The 18059-nt window shown below is 46.0% G+C and overlaps 1 protein-coding gene across 2 annotated transcripts in view; it reads right to left on the bottom strand.

The window, feature by feature from the left end:
- The window catches only part of dcdc2b (doublecortin domain containing 2B), an 84654-nt gene that overhangs the window by 13698 nt on the left and 52897 nt on the right, over window positions 1–18059 (bottom strand). For both annotated transcript variants that reach the window (XR_015072951.1, XM_085962961.1), the window contains exons 4-8: window positions 15591–15722; window positions 11647–11793; window positions 7993–8032; window positions 4744–4812; window positions 3000–3192 (exon numbers count right to left, since the gene is read on the bottom strand). Coding sequence is in view for 1 of the 2 variants with exons in the window: in XM_085962961.1 (XP_085819087.1) it covers window positions 3000–3192; window positions 4744–4812; window positions 7993–8032; window positions 11647–11793; window positions 15591–15722 (581 nt within the window). In the remaining variant the exon portion in view is untranslated. The remainder of the gene's footprint in view (window positions 1–2999; window positions 3193–4743; window positions 4813–7992; window positions 8033–11646; window positions 11794–15590; window positions 15723–18059) is intronic.

Below are 18059 nucleotides of genomic sequence, written 5' to 3'. Positions count from 1 at the left end.
AAATGTTCCCTTAACCACTAGCTTCTCTAAACTGCATTTCCACTACAGATTCAGGATGCTGCAAGTCTTTACACAAGTCTCCATCCAGTCTGGCCTCATTACCTCTCCCACCATTGACGGATCGCTTCTGTCATCTCTACTTCACCTGCCATCTATTCCGTCAGCATGGGTGCCCTTGAAATTCTCTCACCTTGGTCCTCAGAATCGCACCATGATCAGCCCCAACACCAGCATCACTGGGCACACCAGCATCACCAACAACAAAACCAACCTTCTCCGCAATCACCTGATGCTGCACAGGACACAGGGCATCAGCACCCGACCACATTGCTGCCCAGGAGGCCAGGGATGGCCTCACCATGGCCAGATTTACTTCACTTGACACTGTACACCCTGGCTGCCACATGATGCACCAGGTTGGCACCACCCCACACCAGCACCATAAAGCAGCCCTACAATGCCCAAGCCATTCCTTTCACCCCCATTGCAGGGGGTACCGTTATGTCTCACCATTCACTGCAACTCACTAAGCTACTTCCAAAGGTGCACACAAATCTGTCCAAGAACGTAAAATGTTGAAAATAAAGGTTTCAATGTTTGACAGCACATTAACAGGAACTTTACATGAACATTGGCTACCCTTGTGTGTTATTAGTTGGTATGATTGCACTAGGATGAGGGTGAGTGTGAGGGGTGGCAAGTGAGATGGGGAAGTGATAATGTAGATAGAGAGGGATGGGTGGAGGTGCAAGGTAAGTTGGTGTGAGTAAGAATGTGCAGGAGTAGGGTAGGGAAGGCAGAGTGATGGGGATGTGTTAAGTGGCACAGCAGGGTGAGGTTGAGTGTGGCTTTGTACGAACGTTTCGTGATCTACTGAGATCATTGAAAGGTTTGCGGCACTGCACCCAGGTCCTCCTGACCACATCCCTGCTTGTGCCCTCTTCTGCAATGTGCAACCAGGCTGTGTTGATCTCCTGGGGAGGTCTTCTCCGCCCATGGGAAGAAAAGAGGACCTCCCCGTGTGCTGTGACTCTCTCCATAAGCATATGGACAGAGTCATGGGTGAGCTTGGGTGCAGCCCTGCACCTCTGTGCAGTGCTGGTCAGTGTTTGCAGCACCTCAATGCTGTAGAACACAGACAGCACAAATGTCAAAAGAAAGTTGGCCATGGTCCCTTTTAAGGAAACCGGCTGATGACACGTCCTCAAATGACATCACCAGACCCACGTCCTCTAATTGGCTGGGAAACACGCTGGGCGGAGCTTAACAATCCCATTCAGGGGAAATTCATTTCAGAGGCCAGGATGGAGTCAACAGCCGGGTCGGGACCCACCAACCGACATCGCCCACCACGGACCTGCCGAGATTCGTAAAATCCAGCCTTAAATGTCCGATTCAGATAAATAAAGGGCTGAAAAAACACTATCAGAGAGTTTCTAGTGTTTTTTAGTCAATGATTTGATTAAAGAATAATTTTTTATCCAATTTGAAAAATTAATTAAAAAATCTAGAATAAAATCATATTCAAACAGTGAAAAATTGCAACGAGAAACATATACTTAAGCACTATTTCATTTCTATCAAAGTCTACAATTAGGTTGTAGCAAGGTATGTCCATGTATTACAAATTATCTGCCTGGTGAAATATTAAATTATAGTTCGACATATGTCCCTATTTCCACCAAATAGGGATCAAACTCAGGTTCATCAGCCTGATGCAAAGTGTGATGTGGCTCTGACCCATACTGACCAGAGCTAGACAATCTCAGATAGGGTAGTTACAGAGTGCTTTGAGGATGGGAATATAAAATCAACCAGTGTTCTCCACTCCTGATTTTTACGTTGCAACTTCTACTGGACCTGTGAGATTATGGATGCCAGATTTGGCTTTGCTGTGGTTGCCCCTGTGTTGAATAGCCTTTTGACACACAAAGATGGGCACTTGCTATCAAAGAGCTGCTGCCGCCTGTGTAACTGTACTGGTTTGGGTGTGTGTGTGTGTGTGAGAGTGTGTGTGTGTGTGCCTGTGTCTGTCTGTGTCTGTCTGTGTCTGTGTGTGTGTGTGTCTGTGTGTGCATGTGTGTCTGTGTGCGTGTGTGTCTGTGTGTGTGAGTGTGTGCGTGAGTGTCTGTGTGTGCATGTGTCTGTGTGCGTGTGTGTCTGTGTGAGTGTGTGTCTGTGTGTGTGAGTGCCTGTGTGTGTGTCTGTGTCTGTGTGTGTGAGTGCCTGTGTGTGTGTCTGTGTCTGTGTGTGTGTGTCTGTGTCTGTGTGTCTGAGTGTGTGTGTGCCTGTGTGCATGTGTGTCTGTGTGCATGTGTCTGTGTATGTTTCTGTGTCTGTGTGTGAGTGTGTGTCTGTGTGTGTGTGTCTGTGCATGTGTATGTGTGTCTGTGTGTCTGTGTACGTGTGTCTGTGTACGTGTGTCTGTGTGTGTGTGTGTGTGTGTGTGTGTGTGCCTGTGTACGTGTGTCTGTGTGTGTGTGTGTGTGTCTGTGTGTGTGTGTACGTGTGTCTGTGTCTGTGTCTGTGTGTCTGTGTGTGTGTGTACGTGTGTCTGTGTGTCTGTGTGTGTGTCTGTGTACGTGTGTCTGTGTGTGTCTGTGTACGTGTGTGTGTGTACGTGTGTCTGAGTGTGTGTCTGTGTCTGTGTGTGTGGAGAAAGCATTCCTTTTACAAGTTATCGATCTCTTCTGTGTTTATCCCTTCAGCAGCACGTTTTCATTTGTTTATTTTCTCCATTTTAACCTGGTTCTTTGACAAATGAATGATAGCATTACCTCCATGACTAGGCTCCATCTACTGCATGTTTATGTAATTACATGAAATAATCTGAAACGCTGCACCGACCCCAGCAGGAGCCACTCACTACCTTATGGGTGAGGGGGACAATTGGAGTGAAGAAGTGTCCAGAGTGTTACCTTCAGTTCCTGTCCTGTAAATATTGCTAGTGTCAGATGAGTGTTTAGCAAAGGTTCCATTTTAAAAATTAGAATCCTTACCTTTGTTGGCATCTGCTAGCTGTGAATTCTTTGTCAGATTCCGATTTAGCTTTACTTTAACTGGCTTTGCAAAGAATATCGAATTTTCTTCCTGGCTGGTGCTCTTTCTTCCTTTTCCCCTGACTGTCTGTGGAGAGCGGACGACTCCAGCTCCTCCTGCATCCCCTGTGGACTGAACTCTCCGGATATCTGACTGGAAATTGAAATGGTATAAGATCTTCATTTACATAGCATTACATGGTATTTACAGTACTCCTCCCACTTTACTTCATCTCACCCTATCAACATAGCCTTCTAGTACTTTCCCCATCTTTCGGATGAGACGTTAAACCGAGGCCCCGTCTGCTCTCTCGGGTGGACGTAAAAGATCCCATGTCCACTATTTTGAAGAAGAGCAGGGGAGTTATCCCCGGTGTCCCGGCCAATATTTATCCCTCAATCAACATCACTAAAAACAGATTATTTGGTCATTATCACATTGCTGTCTGTGGGAGCTTGCTGTGCATAAATTGGCTGCTGCGTTTCCCACATTACAACAGTGACTACACTTCAAAAATACTTCATTGGCTGTAAAGCGCTTTGGGACGTCCGGTGGCCGTGAAAGGCGCTATAGAAATGCAAGTCTTTCTTTCTTTTCTCGTGTACTTATCTAGCCTCCCCTTAAAGATCATCTTCAGTTCTGAAGATTTCCCCAGAAAGTGTGGTAAGCCCAGTTGACCATGATAGACTGCACTAAGGTGGATCACGAGGCCTGGTCCAGTCCTTTCCCAATATCCAAATATGTGCTCTTTATAGCAGGAGTCACTCGATAGCTCCTAGCTGGAGGCAAATATGGCTGATTTCTGCCCATTCAAGCCCAGGGATGCTGAGTTTAATTGTGACACCCACACTGCCACCCTGGTTCACACAGGGACGGGAGCAAACCTTTAATCTTCCTGGTCTGTCTGCTGAGTTCCACATTGGGGGAGAGAACATTTATCAACCAGCCCCTTGGAAAAACTCATTCTTAATTTGGGGAAAAAATAGAATAGGAAGGCACGAGGACCTTCTCAGGATAGCACAAGGCAAATTTAATAAAATCAGAAAGCCATTTTAAAATTATAATCCCTTATGTGTATGTGCTTGTTTTCTTTCGAATGAGGCGTTAAACTGAGGTGGACATAAAAGATCCCACGGCCACTATTTCGAAGAAGAACAGGGGAGTTCTCCCCGGTGTCCTGGGGCCAATATTTATCCCTCAATCAACGTCACTAAAAACAGAATATCTGGTCATTATCACATTGCTGTTTGTGGGAGCTTGCTGTGCGCAAATTGGCTGCCGCGTTTCCTACATTACAACAGCGATTACACTTCAAAAAGTACTTCATTGGCTGTGATACGCTTTGGGACATCCGGTGGTCGTGAAAGGCGCTATAGAAATGCAAGTCTTTCCTTTCCGAATAATTCCAATTTTATTTTTGAAATGAGCCCACTGCTGCCCTCTGGTGGCCACTGAGCAGTAGGTTTCCTGTCCTGCACTGTGATTACATCACAGAGAAATACTGCTCAATAAAATGGATTTGGTAGTAAACAGATTATCAGCGTTTTCTGTTGTTATTTCGGATTTCCAGCATCCGCAGTATTTTGCTATCGTATCAGCCGCAGGAGGTGTCTGCTGGAGGGAATCGTCACCCTTCATTTTAAAGGGTGAGGAGGTGGGCGGTGGGGAATGAGTCTAATCCGGCCAAGTCTATGTGATAATTACCTTATCAGGTGAAGACAGCAGCCCAGAATCACTGACACCATCTTGGGATACGATGTATTGTTTCACACACTAGAAGCAAATAAGTGGAAACCATCAGTTGCATAATTATCTGTTTATGTAAGTCTTTAATTTATATATAATTTACTTTTAAAATTTAAGACCACAATGACCGCAATGACCACAACACAGAAGTTTTGTGACACTTAAAAATTTGAGCACTGAAGCTTTTAAAACACCTCTTTTTAAAAAGAAATTATGTAATTTCTCCAGAAACATTTTGTCGAGGCTCACACACGAAGGACAGCCACTCGGGTGAGGTGTTGGAGTGCTGTCGGCACCGGGCAATCCATTTCCCAGCAACAATCACCGCCGTGGGGAGAAGGTTTTTAAAAAAATTAAGATTTATGCGGGGACGGAGTAGCAAAGCAATAGTGCAGAAGGAAAGCACAAACTGGGGATTTATAAAAGCTGGGACCCTGATTATATTGTGTTATAATCAGTTCTGAGTTATGGCTGTGTGTTTGTGGAGGTGTCATGAATGATATATGTGCATACCGAATGTTAGAATGATAATATGTTACGTAAATACGGCTGTTGTGTGCTGGAGATAATTAGAAAATTGTGGTTTCGATAATGACAGAAATAAAAATGTTTGTTCAGTATGTGGTGCGTGCCCTTTTAAATAGAGGGCTTGACAGGGTAGATGCTGAGAGGCTGTTTCCCCCTGGCTGGAGAGTCTAGAACTAGGGGGCACAGTCTCAGGATAAGGGGTCGGCCATTTAAGACTGAGATGTGGAGGAATTTCTTCACTCAGTGGGTTGTGAATCTTTGGAATTCTCTGCCCCACAGAGCTGTGGATGCTGAATCGTTGAGTATATTCAAGGCTGAGATCGATAGATCTTTGGACTCTCGGGGAATATAGGGATATGGGGAGCGGGCGGGAAAGTGGAGTTGAGGTCGAAGATCGGCCATGATCTTATTGAATGGTGGAGCAGGCTCGAGGGGCCGTATGGCCGACTCCTGCTCCGAATTATTATGTTCTTATCCAGGGCCATAGCTATCTTTACAGAATCATTCTGCCGGACTAACGTTAATTGGAGGAGGATTGGGTAGCAATAACTGAGAAATTTTCTGATCAATGTGTTTAAATCCTGAGCTGAATTACATTGAGCGTGCAGCATGGAAAAATGCCTTCATTTAGCAACTTTGCAATGAATCAAAGCTACGGACCGATCCGCCCTCATTTTTACTGAGCATTTCTTTTATTAAGTGCCATAAAGAAAGGGACACAGCCGGCATGGACATGGGTGGCAACAGAACCATCCACTGGCACAGGACTCAAAGAGGAAGAGGGGCTTTCAGCAAATGCGTCTCTCACGTTATTTAAATTTAAAAATTGGTTCATTAGATATGACACCTGCCATTGCAAATATAATTCTGGGCCTGTGCTTTGAGCCTGGGAGCAGGTTGAATGAACTCAGTGTGAAGCTCCAGTTGTCAGTGAACGTAACGAAAATCTTTCCCATCAGTCAATAGCTGATTGAGGATAGGTTGACGGGTTATTGGCTTTATTAAAAGAGCAAACAGACCATTTTTCACCCAAATGCATGAATCAATTCACAAAAAAAAATAACACAGAGGAGCTCCTAGCCGTAAATTACAATATTTTCTCCGAGTTGCTGCAAGCCATTAGAGAATTATTCAGATCACCGGGTCGACGCTGACACTGGGCCAGAATGAGTGGGAGCTGCCACCCTGGGACAGGCAGGGGGGTTAAAAGCTGACAGGTGTGGAGCCCTGGGCACGTGGCGTGGAATATTCACTCCTCACCTGTCCAAGACTTAACACTCACCTGTGCATCACTTCAGCTTTGATTAAAAGACTCCAAAACGCCCCAAATTGTGTCAGAAATAGATTTAAATGGATTACTTAATTATTGACTTATAAAATTCTAACAGGACTAGACAGACTAGATGCAGGAAGGATGTTCCCGATGGTCGGAGAGTCCAAAACCAGGGGTCACAGTCTAAGGATAAGGGGTAAGCCATTTAGGACTGAGATGAGGAGGAATTTCTTCACCCAGAGAGTGGTGAACCTGTGGAATTCTCTACAGTTGAGGCCAATTCATTAAATATATTCAAGAAGGAGTTAGATATATTTCTTAAGGCTAAAGGGATCAAGGGATATGGGGAGAAAGCAGGGACAGGGTATTGAATTTGGATGATCAGCCATGATCTCATTAAATGGCGGAGCAGGCTCGAGGGGCCGAATGGCCGACTCCTGCTCCTATCTTCTATGTTTCTATGTTGCTATGTTGAGCATTCTTCTTCATTCTACTGAAACGAATGAGCCAGAAGCAGTACCTCGAGCTCCTGTGAGGCAGAGTGTGTTTGTGGAGAAGGTGACACACTCGTCAAAAATAACTGGAGCATTTATTTATACCGCTTTCCAAAAACCCTGGTTAGACCACACCTGGAGCACTGTGAGCAGTTCTGGGCACCGCACATTAGGAAGGTTATATTGGCCTTGGAGGGAGTGCAGCGTAGGTTTACCAGAATGATACCCGGACCCCAAGGGTTAAATTACGAGGAGAGATTACACAAACTAGGGATGTACTGTATTCCCTAGAATTTAGAAGGTTATGGGGTGATCTGATCGAAGTTTTCAGGATATTAAGGGGAACGGATAGGGTAGATAGAGAGAAACTATTTCCGCTGGTTGGGGAGTCTAGGACTAGGGGGCAGTGTCTAAAAATTAGAGCCAGACCTTTCAGGAGTGAAATTAGGAAACACTTCTACACACAAAGGGTGGTAGAAGTTTGGAACTCTCTTCCACAAACGGAAATTGATGCTGGATCAATTGTTAATTTTAAATCTGAGATTGATAGATTTTTGTTAACCAAAGGTATTAAGGGATATGGGCCAAAGGCGGGTAGATGGAGTTAGGTCACAGATCAGTCATGATCTCATTGAATGGTGGGACAGGCTCGAGGGGCTGAATGTTCCTATGTTCCTATCGTGTTCTGATAAAAAAGAATCTTTGTTTCATATTGAAAGTAATGGAAAACTTTGACATCCAGTCAACAGGTGGAAAAAAAATGGACAGGTTGTTAAAACAGAGGATTTGCACCCAAATACATTAACTGACTTGTGCAGAGAGGAGTTTCTGGCACCACATTGTTACTGGTCTCACTGTGTCTCAGAGATCAGCTCTGCTTTTCCACTTATGCCCAGTTAGCAGATGGTTTACCTCTTTGCTGTGATTCTTGTGTCTGATCATTTGATGATGTCTGAAAAAAGAATATCCGTATCACAATTATTTTCTATTTTCGGACCCCCCCCGTAAAAAAAATGCTTCATTAAAAAAGGCAGCGTGTCTGCTTCCTGACGCTTACTTGTATGATCATATTTACAGATACGGCAAAGCAGATTTCACCTTTGCCATTGAAAGCTGCATTGAAGATATGTGACAGACTACAATCGCATTCACTTGTATTCATTAGCGCCTTTTAAATGCAGAAAAGCATCTCGAGGCAATTCAGAGGAAGAAAGGAACAGATGGCGAAACTTTGGAGGAAACTGAGGTGAGGTGACTAAAAACTTGGTTGAAGAGAGGTTTTTTTTTAGAAGGCTTTTAAAAGTGTGAGGGAGGTAGTGGGGGGGTGGGTGGCAGAGAGGATTCTGAAGAGTGGGGCTGAGACAGCTGATTGGGGTTGGGGTTAGAGGTTGACAGAAAGCCAGAGTCACCTGTCTTCACCTGATATCCACACAGTGAGAGGGATCAGGAGCAGGAACGTTATTTGACTTTTCCCCTTTAGCACAGGAGCACTGAGGCCAGCTGTAGCACACTACACTGACCTGGGTGAGATCATCTAACCCAGCACAGACTGGCAATGAGGTCGGAAGCCTTCCTGCTCTGTATTAAAAATAGTTCGGCACAGACCAGTGAAGTTACCAACTGAGCTATCAGAGAAACCAGCAGCAAAGTTGCGTATGAGTTATGTGACGATTGTGTCCTCACAGAATATTTTCTGTAACCCATACACCGTGATTGGCCATGTATTCTGTTCATGTCTCAATGTTATTGTGAGACTGGAATCATTTCTGATTTTTAAATCATTTGGGGGAAAAATTGGGTTGCTTTGCACCTCCCGCTAGCGCTCCCGGGGGTGCAAAGCCCCTAGAGCCCGGGCGTGGCGCCGCTAACGCCTCCCGCAAAATTCAGCGGGAGGTTAGCGGCAGCAGTAGCCGGTAGCACTCCGTGGCGCTGCATCTGCGGTGATGACGTCATCGCCGTGCGTGGCACTCTGCTCGCGCCCCGGCCGCAAACTTTGGTCGCGTCCCCTGACCTACCGCCGGACGCTCTGTCTGACAGGGTCAAGGAGAGTTTTTGCAGCTGCGACGGTGCAAGTTAAAGGGCAGGTGCTGGGCGGCCATTTTTTGGGGGGCCGCCTGCCAGCACCTGCCCCCTCTCGCCTCCTCCCGCAGGGCACCGGCCGCAATCGGGCAGCTCGGCACTGCTCTTGAGTGCCGGGCTGTTTTCCCGGCACCCCGCTCCCCGGTGGTCCAGCAGGGCCCCGGTGCGCACTGCGCTAGGCCCCTCCCCTTTAATCAGGGGAGAGAGGCCTGCAGTACCGCGGCGCTACGTGCCGACGTGCGTGGCCCTGCTGTACATAGCGCCGCGATATTCACTGGTAACGCCCAGGAAGGAGGGGGAGCACTTCCAGTAGTGCTCGGCCTCCTGCTTGGAGCGCTACCACTAAATATACGGCGCAGGGCGCTAACTTATTTGGGGCGGTAAAAGTAGCGCCCCGGCGAAGTTAGCACCCCAAAGGGGGCTTCACTGAGCAGAAGAGATATATGATTAGTCAATGGTCATAAGAACATAAGAATTAGGAGCAGGAGTCGGCCATTCGGCCCCTCGAGCCTGCTGCATGATTCAATAAGATCATGGCTGATCTTCGACCTCAACTCCACTTTCCCGCCCGATCTCCATATCCCTTGATTCCCCTCGAGTCCAAAAATCTATCGATCTCAGCCTTGAATATACTCAAAGACTCGGCATCCACAGCCCTCTGGGGCAGAGAATTCCAAAGATTCACAACCCTCTGAGTGAAGAAATTCTTCCTCATTTCAGTCTTAAATGGCCGACCCTTTATCCTGAGACTATGCCCCCTAGTTCTAGACTCTCCAGCCAGGGGAAACAGTCTCTCAGCACCGAGCCTGTCAACCCCCCTCAGAATCTTATATGTTTCAATGAGATCACCTCTCATTCTTCTAAACTCCAGAGAGTCTCGGCCCAATCTACCTCAATAGTCAAGTGGTGTGGTCAGATACATGATGAATTGGTGAATCCTTGTACCTCAACCAGCCCACTGCTACACACACAGTACACCTGCTGTGTCCCATTGGCAGAGTCCATTGCAGCACCAGTGTGTGGAACTACAGAGGTGGTCCCTCCATTCTCCGAAATCTTAATCTCAGGGCCAACACATTGGCGAGGGACTGCACAGAAGCTAAGCACCTATTCACTGCGGGCGAGAAACGAAAAGAGGAGAGTTGTCTCTGGGCTGTTCCTGAATGTCTACTAGAGGCTGGCTCAGAGCGTCACTGATAGAAATGTAAGAGCCCCACCTCTCATGCAGGACTTCCTTGGCATGGAGAAATCACAAAGAAAAGACAAAGAACACACTGAGCCCCAAGTAAACTCAAGTCAGCCCTGATGTAAAAAGACTATTGAGTGCTTGGTTTGAGTATAAAACAAGGCTCAGTAGTCTTTTTACATCAATTTAATCAACTGTTTCAAACCATGAGATTTCTAGTTACAATCACTAGTTCCTGGTTACAAAAACATCCTGAGCAAGCTGGGCCCACGCCCGAGTATTTATACTTTCCTTGGACGGCGCCACCAGCTGGCCACCCAGTGTTACTTCATGAGTCATGATAAGATTCATGACAAGCCCTATGTGTCATCATATTCAATTATTGTTCACGGTCAACGCTTAGCCTATAGTTTCCAGTCACTCATACTCAACTCATGTCAATAGGGTCCATTTCAGCCCATTCCGACTTGCTTCTTGTGTCTCCGTTAGATGAGCGGAGTGGTGTCCCCTGTACGCGGCTGAGTTTGTAAAATGTCAAGATGTTCTATTCTTTCCGTAAGATGGGAACGGGTTCAAACGTGATGTCACTGTGGCACAGTGTAAAGCACAGCTACAGCAGCTGACGTGCCCATGCCATTAACATAAAGATCCGGTTGGCGCACTATCGGTTCGTGTGGCTCATGATGTCAGCTCAATCCCTTGATTAGATTGCAGTCAGGCGTTCATTACTCTCTGCTTAGTATCTTAATCAGAGGAACGTGATTGGACACCAGTTCCGCACAAAACTGTGGGAATGCCGAGCTTTGTGTGATTTATGAGAATACAATTTAGTTTGCAGGTCAGCCATTATGAAGAAAAACAGACATTCACCCATTTATCAATGTAGGTGAAATTTCACCCCCAATTAGTCCTTTCACTGTCCACCAGTTTCAGAATAAAGGGTCGCCCATTTAAAACTGAGATGAGGAGGAATTTCTTCTCTCAGAGGGTTGTAAATCTGTGGAATTCTCTGTCCCAGAGAGCTGTAGAGGCTGGGTCATTGAATATATTTAAGGTGGAGATAGGCAGGTATTTGAACAGTAAGGGAGTGGCGGGTTGTGGGGAGCGGGCAGGGAAGTGGAGCTAAGCTCAAGATCAGATCAGCCATGATCTTATTGAATGGCGGAGCAGGCTCGAGGGGCCATATACTCTACTCCTGCTCCTATTTCTTATGTTCTTATGTTCTGATCAAAGTGAAAGAGTATAAGCGATCAAGTAATGTGACAGAACAGTACAAATCCACATGCTAGAACTGAAATTACCTGTGAGCATTTTGTGATGACATTTTGGATGCTAGGAGTTCAAGGTAAGGCAGATTTTTGAACTTTTCCGATCCAACAGCTACATAGTACTGTCCACTCTCCAACTGAGCTCCGCTGTCTATTAAATGTCCATCCATTGTACAAAGTCTGGAGAAAATAAGACACTTTTCATTGAGACTGAATTACACCTGAATGATTTATCACTAAAATATTGTTTCCAAAAATACCACGTCACAATTTATTAACAGGCAATAATGCAAAAGGATATTGAATACTGTAAAAATATTGATAATCTTATTATTATTCGTTCCAATGCCGTGGTTGCCTGGAGACCAGCAGTATGATTCAAAGACACCAATCTCACTCCAGTTCTATATTTACCGTGATCTCATCACCATAGTTAAGCTGGCTGTTGAGAGAAGCTTCAATATTAAATGAATTCCGAAGCCTGTTCTCCTGCCACATTTCCAACACAGTTTTGAATCTTCATGCCAAAAAAATTGCAGTTAAAACAGTCAAGCTCACATCACAGGTTACTCAAATTGGATGTGACTAGTGGTGTCCCGTGGGGATCTGTGTTGGGGCCTCAACTATTCACAATATTTATAAACGACTTAAATTATGGCATAGAAAGTCATATATCCAAATTTGCCGATGACACAAAGGTAGGCGGCATTGTAGGCAGTGTAGAGGGAAGCATAAAATTACAGAGGGATATCGACAGTGACTGGGCAAAACTGTGGCAAATGGATTTCAATGTAGGTAAATGTGAGGTCATCCACTTTGGACCTGAAAAGGATAGAACAGGGTACTTTCTAAATGGTAAAAAGCTAAAAGCAGTGGATGCCCAAAGAGGCTTGGGGGGTCCAGGTACTTAGATCATTAAAATGTCATGAACAGGTACAGAAAGTAATCAAAGAGGCTAATGGAATGCTGGCCTTTATAGCCAGAGGACTAGAATACAAGTGGGTAGAAGTTATGCTGCAGCTGTACAAAACCCTGGTTAGACCACACCTGGAGCACTGTGAGCAGTTCTGGGCACCACACCTTAGGAAGGATAGATTGGCCTTGGAGGGAGTGCAGCGTAGGTTTACCAGAATGATACCCAGACTTCAAGGGTTAAATTACGAGGAGAGATTACACAAATTAGGGTAGTATTCCCTGGAATTTAGAAGGTTAAGGGGTGATCTGATCGAAGTTTTTAGGATATCAAGGGGAACAGATAGGGTCGATCGAGAGAAACTATTTCTGCTGGTTGGGGAGTCTAGGACTAGGGGGCAGAGTCTAAAAATTAGAGCCAGACCTTTCAGGAGTGAAATTAGGAAACACTTCTACACACAAAGGGTGGTAGAAGTTTGGAACCCTCTTCCGCAAACTGCAATTGATGCTAGATCAATTGTTAATTTTAAATCGGAGATTGATTGACTTTTGTTAACCAAAGGTATTAAGGAAGATGGGCCACAGGCAGGTATACGGAGTTAGGTCGCAGATCAGCCATGATCTCATTGAATGGCGGAACAGGCTCGAGGGGCTGAATGGCCTCCTCCTGTTCCTATGTCCCAATCCAGTAGTTGACCGACTGGATTGGTTTGAACTAGTATCAACCAACATTTCGAGCAGCAACAGTTACAACAACTTGCATTTATATAGCACCTTTAACATAGAGAAAATGCTTCACGGAAGCGCAAGGAAAAGACAATAGACACTGAGACAAAGAAGGAAATATTAGGAGGGGTGACAAAGAGGTTGGCCTTAAGGAGAGTCCTAAAGGAGGCATGGCAGAGCGGGTTAGGGAGGGAATTCAAGAGCCTGGGGCCTAGGCGGATGAAGGCCCGGCCGCCAATGGAAACGGGTCTGCACAAGAGGCTGGAGTCAGAGGAATGGAGAGTTTGGGGGGCAGGGGGGTTACGGCATTGGAAGAGTTTACTGAGAGAGAGGGGGGACGGGCCATGAAGAGATTTGAACACGAGGATGAGAATTTTATATTTGAGGCACTGGGGGACCAGGAGCCAATGTAGGTCAGCGAGGAAGGGATAATGGGTGAGTGTGGGATCAGATTTGGGTACAGGGTTTGGATAAGTTGAAGTTCATGGAAAGTGAAGGATAGGATGCTGTTCTGGAGAGCACTGGAGTAATCAAAGGGTTTCAGCAGCAAATTGACTGAGGCAGATAATTATGCTGAGGTGACAATAGGGGTAGTTTTGTGATGGAGAGGATATGAAGTCAGAAGTTCAATTCAAGATCGAATAGGATGTCAAGGTTGTGAACAATTTGGTTCACCCTTAGATGGTGGCTAGCAAGGGCAACGGAGTTGGTGGTGACAGTACAGAGTTTAAGGTGGAACGGAAGACAATGCTTTGATCTTCTCCTTTACTTGCAAGAAATTGTAGCTCATCGAAGACCAGAAATTGGACAAGTAGTCCGACGGCACAGAGGCAGTGGAGGGGTCAAGAAAGATAATGGAGAGGTAGAGCTGGAATATAGAGAGAGTGATCATGACTGAATCCAACCATTGTCTTCAGTTCTCATTGGTTTGGATGAGACTTAAAGCACCAATGAAAGTCACATATATATATCATGTATGAATCTGACAGTGCAGTAAACCACAAATTAACAGCCTCACATATACCTAATTACACACTCTAAGGTATACAACTCGCCAAGGCCTCTTTGACAGCACCTCCCAAACCCGTGACCTCGACCACCTAGAAGGACAAGGGCAGCAGGCACAGGGGAACACCACCACCTCTAAGTTCCCCTCCAAGTCACACACCATCCTGACTTTGAAATTTATCGCTGTTCCTTCATCGTCACTGGGTCAAAATCCTGGAACTCCCTCCCTAGCAGCACTGTGGGAGCACCTTCACCACACGGACTGCAGCGGTTCAAGAAGGTGGCTCACCACCACCTTCTCGAGGGCAATTAGGGATGGGCAATAAATGCTGGCTTTGCCAACGATGCCTACATCCTGTGAATGAATAAAAAAACATAACCAGTCTTGATTGCATACTGGAGGTAAAAAGAAAAACTGAATGTTGGAAGTGTCTCTGATATAAGGTTATACCTCCAAACATAAACTTATCTTTTAGACATGGATAGATCGGGTATATTTCCAGAATTGTCTGTTTTTCTATTTGAATCTTTAGAAGTTTACAGTACAAAAGGAAGCTATTCTTTGGAGTCCATCTGATGGACAGGGACCTGTACTTCTCTCTTTGGCAGCGCTTCTATAATATAAAAGCTCCTTATACTTTCAGAGATCTTCCTGTCTTCATCGCCGCTGAAGCGTGACTTTTTTCAGGATGTTTTGATCCACTATCTCAACGCTTCATTGGCTGAAGAGGACACTTCTGCTTGTCATGCTCCTCTGTTGCTCGCTGCAGATTGATCTCTCACACCTAGCTGCAGAGATTTAGCTCGACAAACGGGAGACCCTCCTCAGTCTGGAAGTTGAAATACTAATAACGAAGCTGCAGAAATAGCGGATTGAAGTGTTCCGTAAGAATCAAGAAGCCATGCTTCGTGAGAGACAGGATTGTCAATGTTATTGCGTGTCACCTCTCTCCCGAGAGATGGAGAACTCTGATACTATCAACAGTAACTGTCAGATCTGCCGAGAGTTATATTTCATCACTGTGCTAGCTCCAATGCAAATAATATCAAGCACGTATCAATTCTTTAACAGTGCGTCTGGTTAAATTAGGTGGTCCTGTGAGAAATTATATATTAAAGTTAGAGAACTTCACTCGATGTAACCCCTTTTATCCCCTCTTCTTGTGAGAATATTTTCTTGTATTCAAGTGGTTGTATCTAGAAACCCGCAGAATACAGATAATTATATTACACATGGATAGATCAGAACCTTCACGGTATATTTGATTCGGCAGGATACAGGGAAAAAAAAGGTGACAATCATTTACTATTTTTTTTTCAAAAGCACCCACCTCCGCACGGCTCCAGTTCGGATGTTTGCTTTCTCGGTTACCATGGCAAGAATCTTATCCCAATCTGACATCACATGCTTGGGGATAATTAATCGAAAAGGTGGGCTCAGCAGATCTCCATTCCTAAAAATACTAGATAAGCAGACCACCATGAAAAAACATAGAAACATAGAAAAATAGGAGCAGGAGTAAGCCTTCGAGCCTGCTCCGCCATTCAACACGATCATGGCTGATCCTCTATCTCAATACCATATTCCCGCTCTCTCCCCATACCCCTTGACGCCTTTTGCGTCTAGAAATCTATCTATCTCCTGACTTGGCCTTCACAGCTGTCTGTGGTAGAGAATTCCACAGGTTCACCACCCTCTGAGTGAAAACATTTCTCCTCATCTCAGTCCTAAATATCCTACCCCGTATCCTGAGACTGTGACCCATTGTTCTAGACCCCCCAGCCAGGGGGAACATCCTCCCTGCATCCAGTCTATCTAGCCCTGTCAGAATTTTATATGTTTCAATGAGATCCCTAGAAAAAAGATTTCTGGTAAATGTTCTATATATAAAGGCTCATCGGACAGTTAGACCACCAGATCCCTAAACCATCTCATCACTCCACGGGACTGTTGCACTACTGTAAAATCCCATCACCAGGGATTTTTTTATTTATTCGTGGGATGTGGTCGTCGCTGGGAAAGGCCAGCATTTATTGCCCATCCCTAATTGCCCTTGAGAAGGTGGTGGGGTGAGCCGTTTCCTTGACAACTGAGTGGCTGGCAAGGCCATTTCAGAGGGCAATTAAGAGCCAATCACATTGCTGTGGGTCTGGAGTCACATATAGGCCAGACCGGGTAAGGACGGCAGATTTCCTTAGTGAAGCAGATGGTAGTCTGGTAGTTACATGGTCACCATTCCTGGTACCAGCTTTTTATTCCAGATTTATTTAATTAGCTGAATTTAAATTCCTCAGCTGCCGTGGTGGGATTTGAACTCAAGGTCATTAATTTAGGTCATTCTGCTTCTTTCCTCCGCCAGTCCTTGTAGTGTCATCTCTTGAGTTCAGCTGGGGGTGGGGGGGGGGTTGGCCACAAATGATCTGTCGAGATTAGCAAGAACATGACTCTGAACGTGCTCTGATTTTTTTTTGTGTGCTTGTTGCAGTTCTGCTGTCTCGGTCTGGCAGTTGTGGTGTGGGACTTCCCTGAGGTCAGCTCTGGCAGTGGGCTATATGTACACAGATGTAGGGGAGGAGAGACCAGGTGTTGGGGCTACCTGGAGCAGGTAGTTGGGTTGGGGTTGGGAGCCCATTCAGAATTGGCGTAAACGCAGGAACCTCATGTTCTCTGGTCTTTTTCAAGGGGACGGACCTTGGAGGCTCCATGAATATCCCCATCCTCAATGATGGTGGAGCCCAGCGCGTGAGTGCAAAAGACAAGGCTAAAGCATTTGCAACCATCTTCAGCCAGAAGTGCTGAGCGGATGATCCATATCGGCCTCCTCCTGAGGTCCCCACCATCACAGAAGCCAGTCTTCAGCCAATTCGATTCACTCCACGTGATATCAAGAAACGGCTGAGTGCACTGGATACAGCAAAGGCTATGGGCCCCGGCAACACCCCGGCTGTCGTGCTGATGACTTGTGCACCAGAACTAGCCGCGCCTCTAGCCAAGCTGTTCCAGTACAGCTACAACACTGGCATCTATCCAACAATGTAGAAAACTGCCCAGGTATGTCCTGTCCATAAAAAGCAGGACAAAGCCAATCCGGCCAATTACCGCCTCATCAGTCTACTCTCAATGATCAGCAAAGTGATGGAAGGTGTCGTCCACAGTGCTATCAAGCGGCATTTACTCACCAATAACCTGCTCACTGATGCCCAGTTTGGGTTCCGCCAGGACCACTCGGCTCCCGACCTCATTACAGCCTTGGTCCAAACATGGACAAAGGAGCTGAATTCCAGAGGTGAGGTGACGGTGACTGCCCTGGACATCAAGGCAGCATTTGACCAAGTGTGGCATCAAGGAACCCTAATAAAATTGAAGTCAATGGTAATCAGGGGGAAAACTCTCCACTGGCTGGAGTCATACCTAGCACAAAGGAAGATGGTTGTGCTGGTTGGAGGTCAATCATCTCAGCCCCAGGACATCACTGCAGGAGGCCCTCAGGGCAGTGTCCTGGGCCCAACCATCTTCAGCTGCTTCATCAATGACCTTCCCTCCAAAATAAGGTCAGCAATGGGGATGTTCGCTGATGACTGCACAGTGTTCAGTGCCATTCGCAACTCCTCAGATAATGAAGCAGTCCGTGCCCGCATGCAACAAGACCTGGATGACATTCAGGCTTGGGCTGATAAGTGGCAGGTAACATTCGCACCACACAAGTGCCAGGCAATGACTATCTCCAACAAGCGAGAGTCTAACCACCGCACCTTGACATTCAACGGCATAACCATCGCCGAATCCCCCACCATCAACA

This window comes from Somniosus microcephalus, chromosome 20, assembly GCF_052327205.1.
Source record: "Somniosus microcephalus isolate GS21.2 chromosome 20, FLI_Smic_1.0, whole genome shotgun sequence".
Lineage (NCBI taxonomy): Eukaryota > Metazoa > Chordata > Chondrichthyes > Squaliformes > Somniosidae > Somniosus > Somniosus microcephalus.
This window is presented reverse-complemented; position numbering and strand designations above follow the sequence as displayed.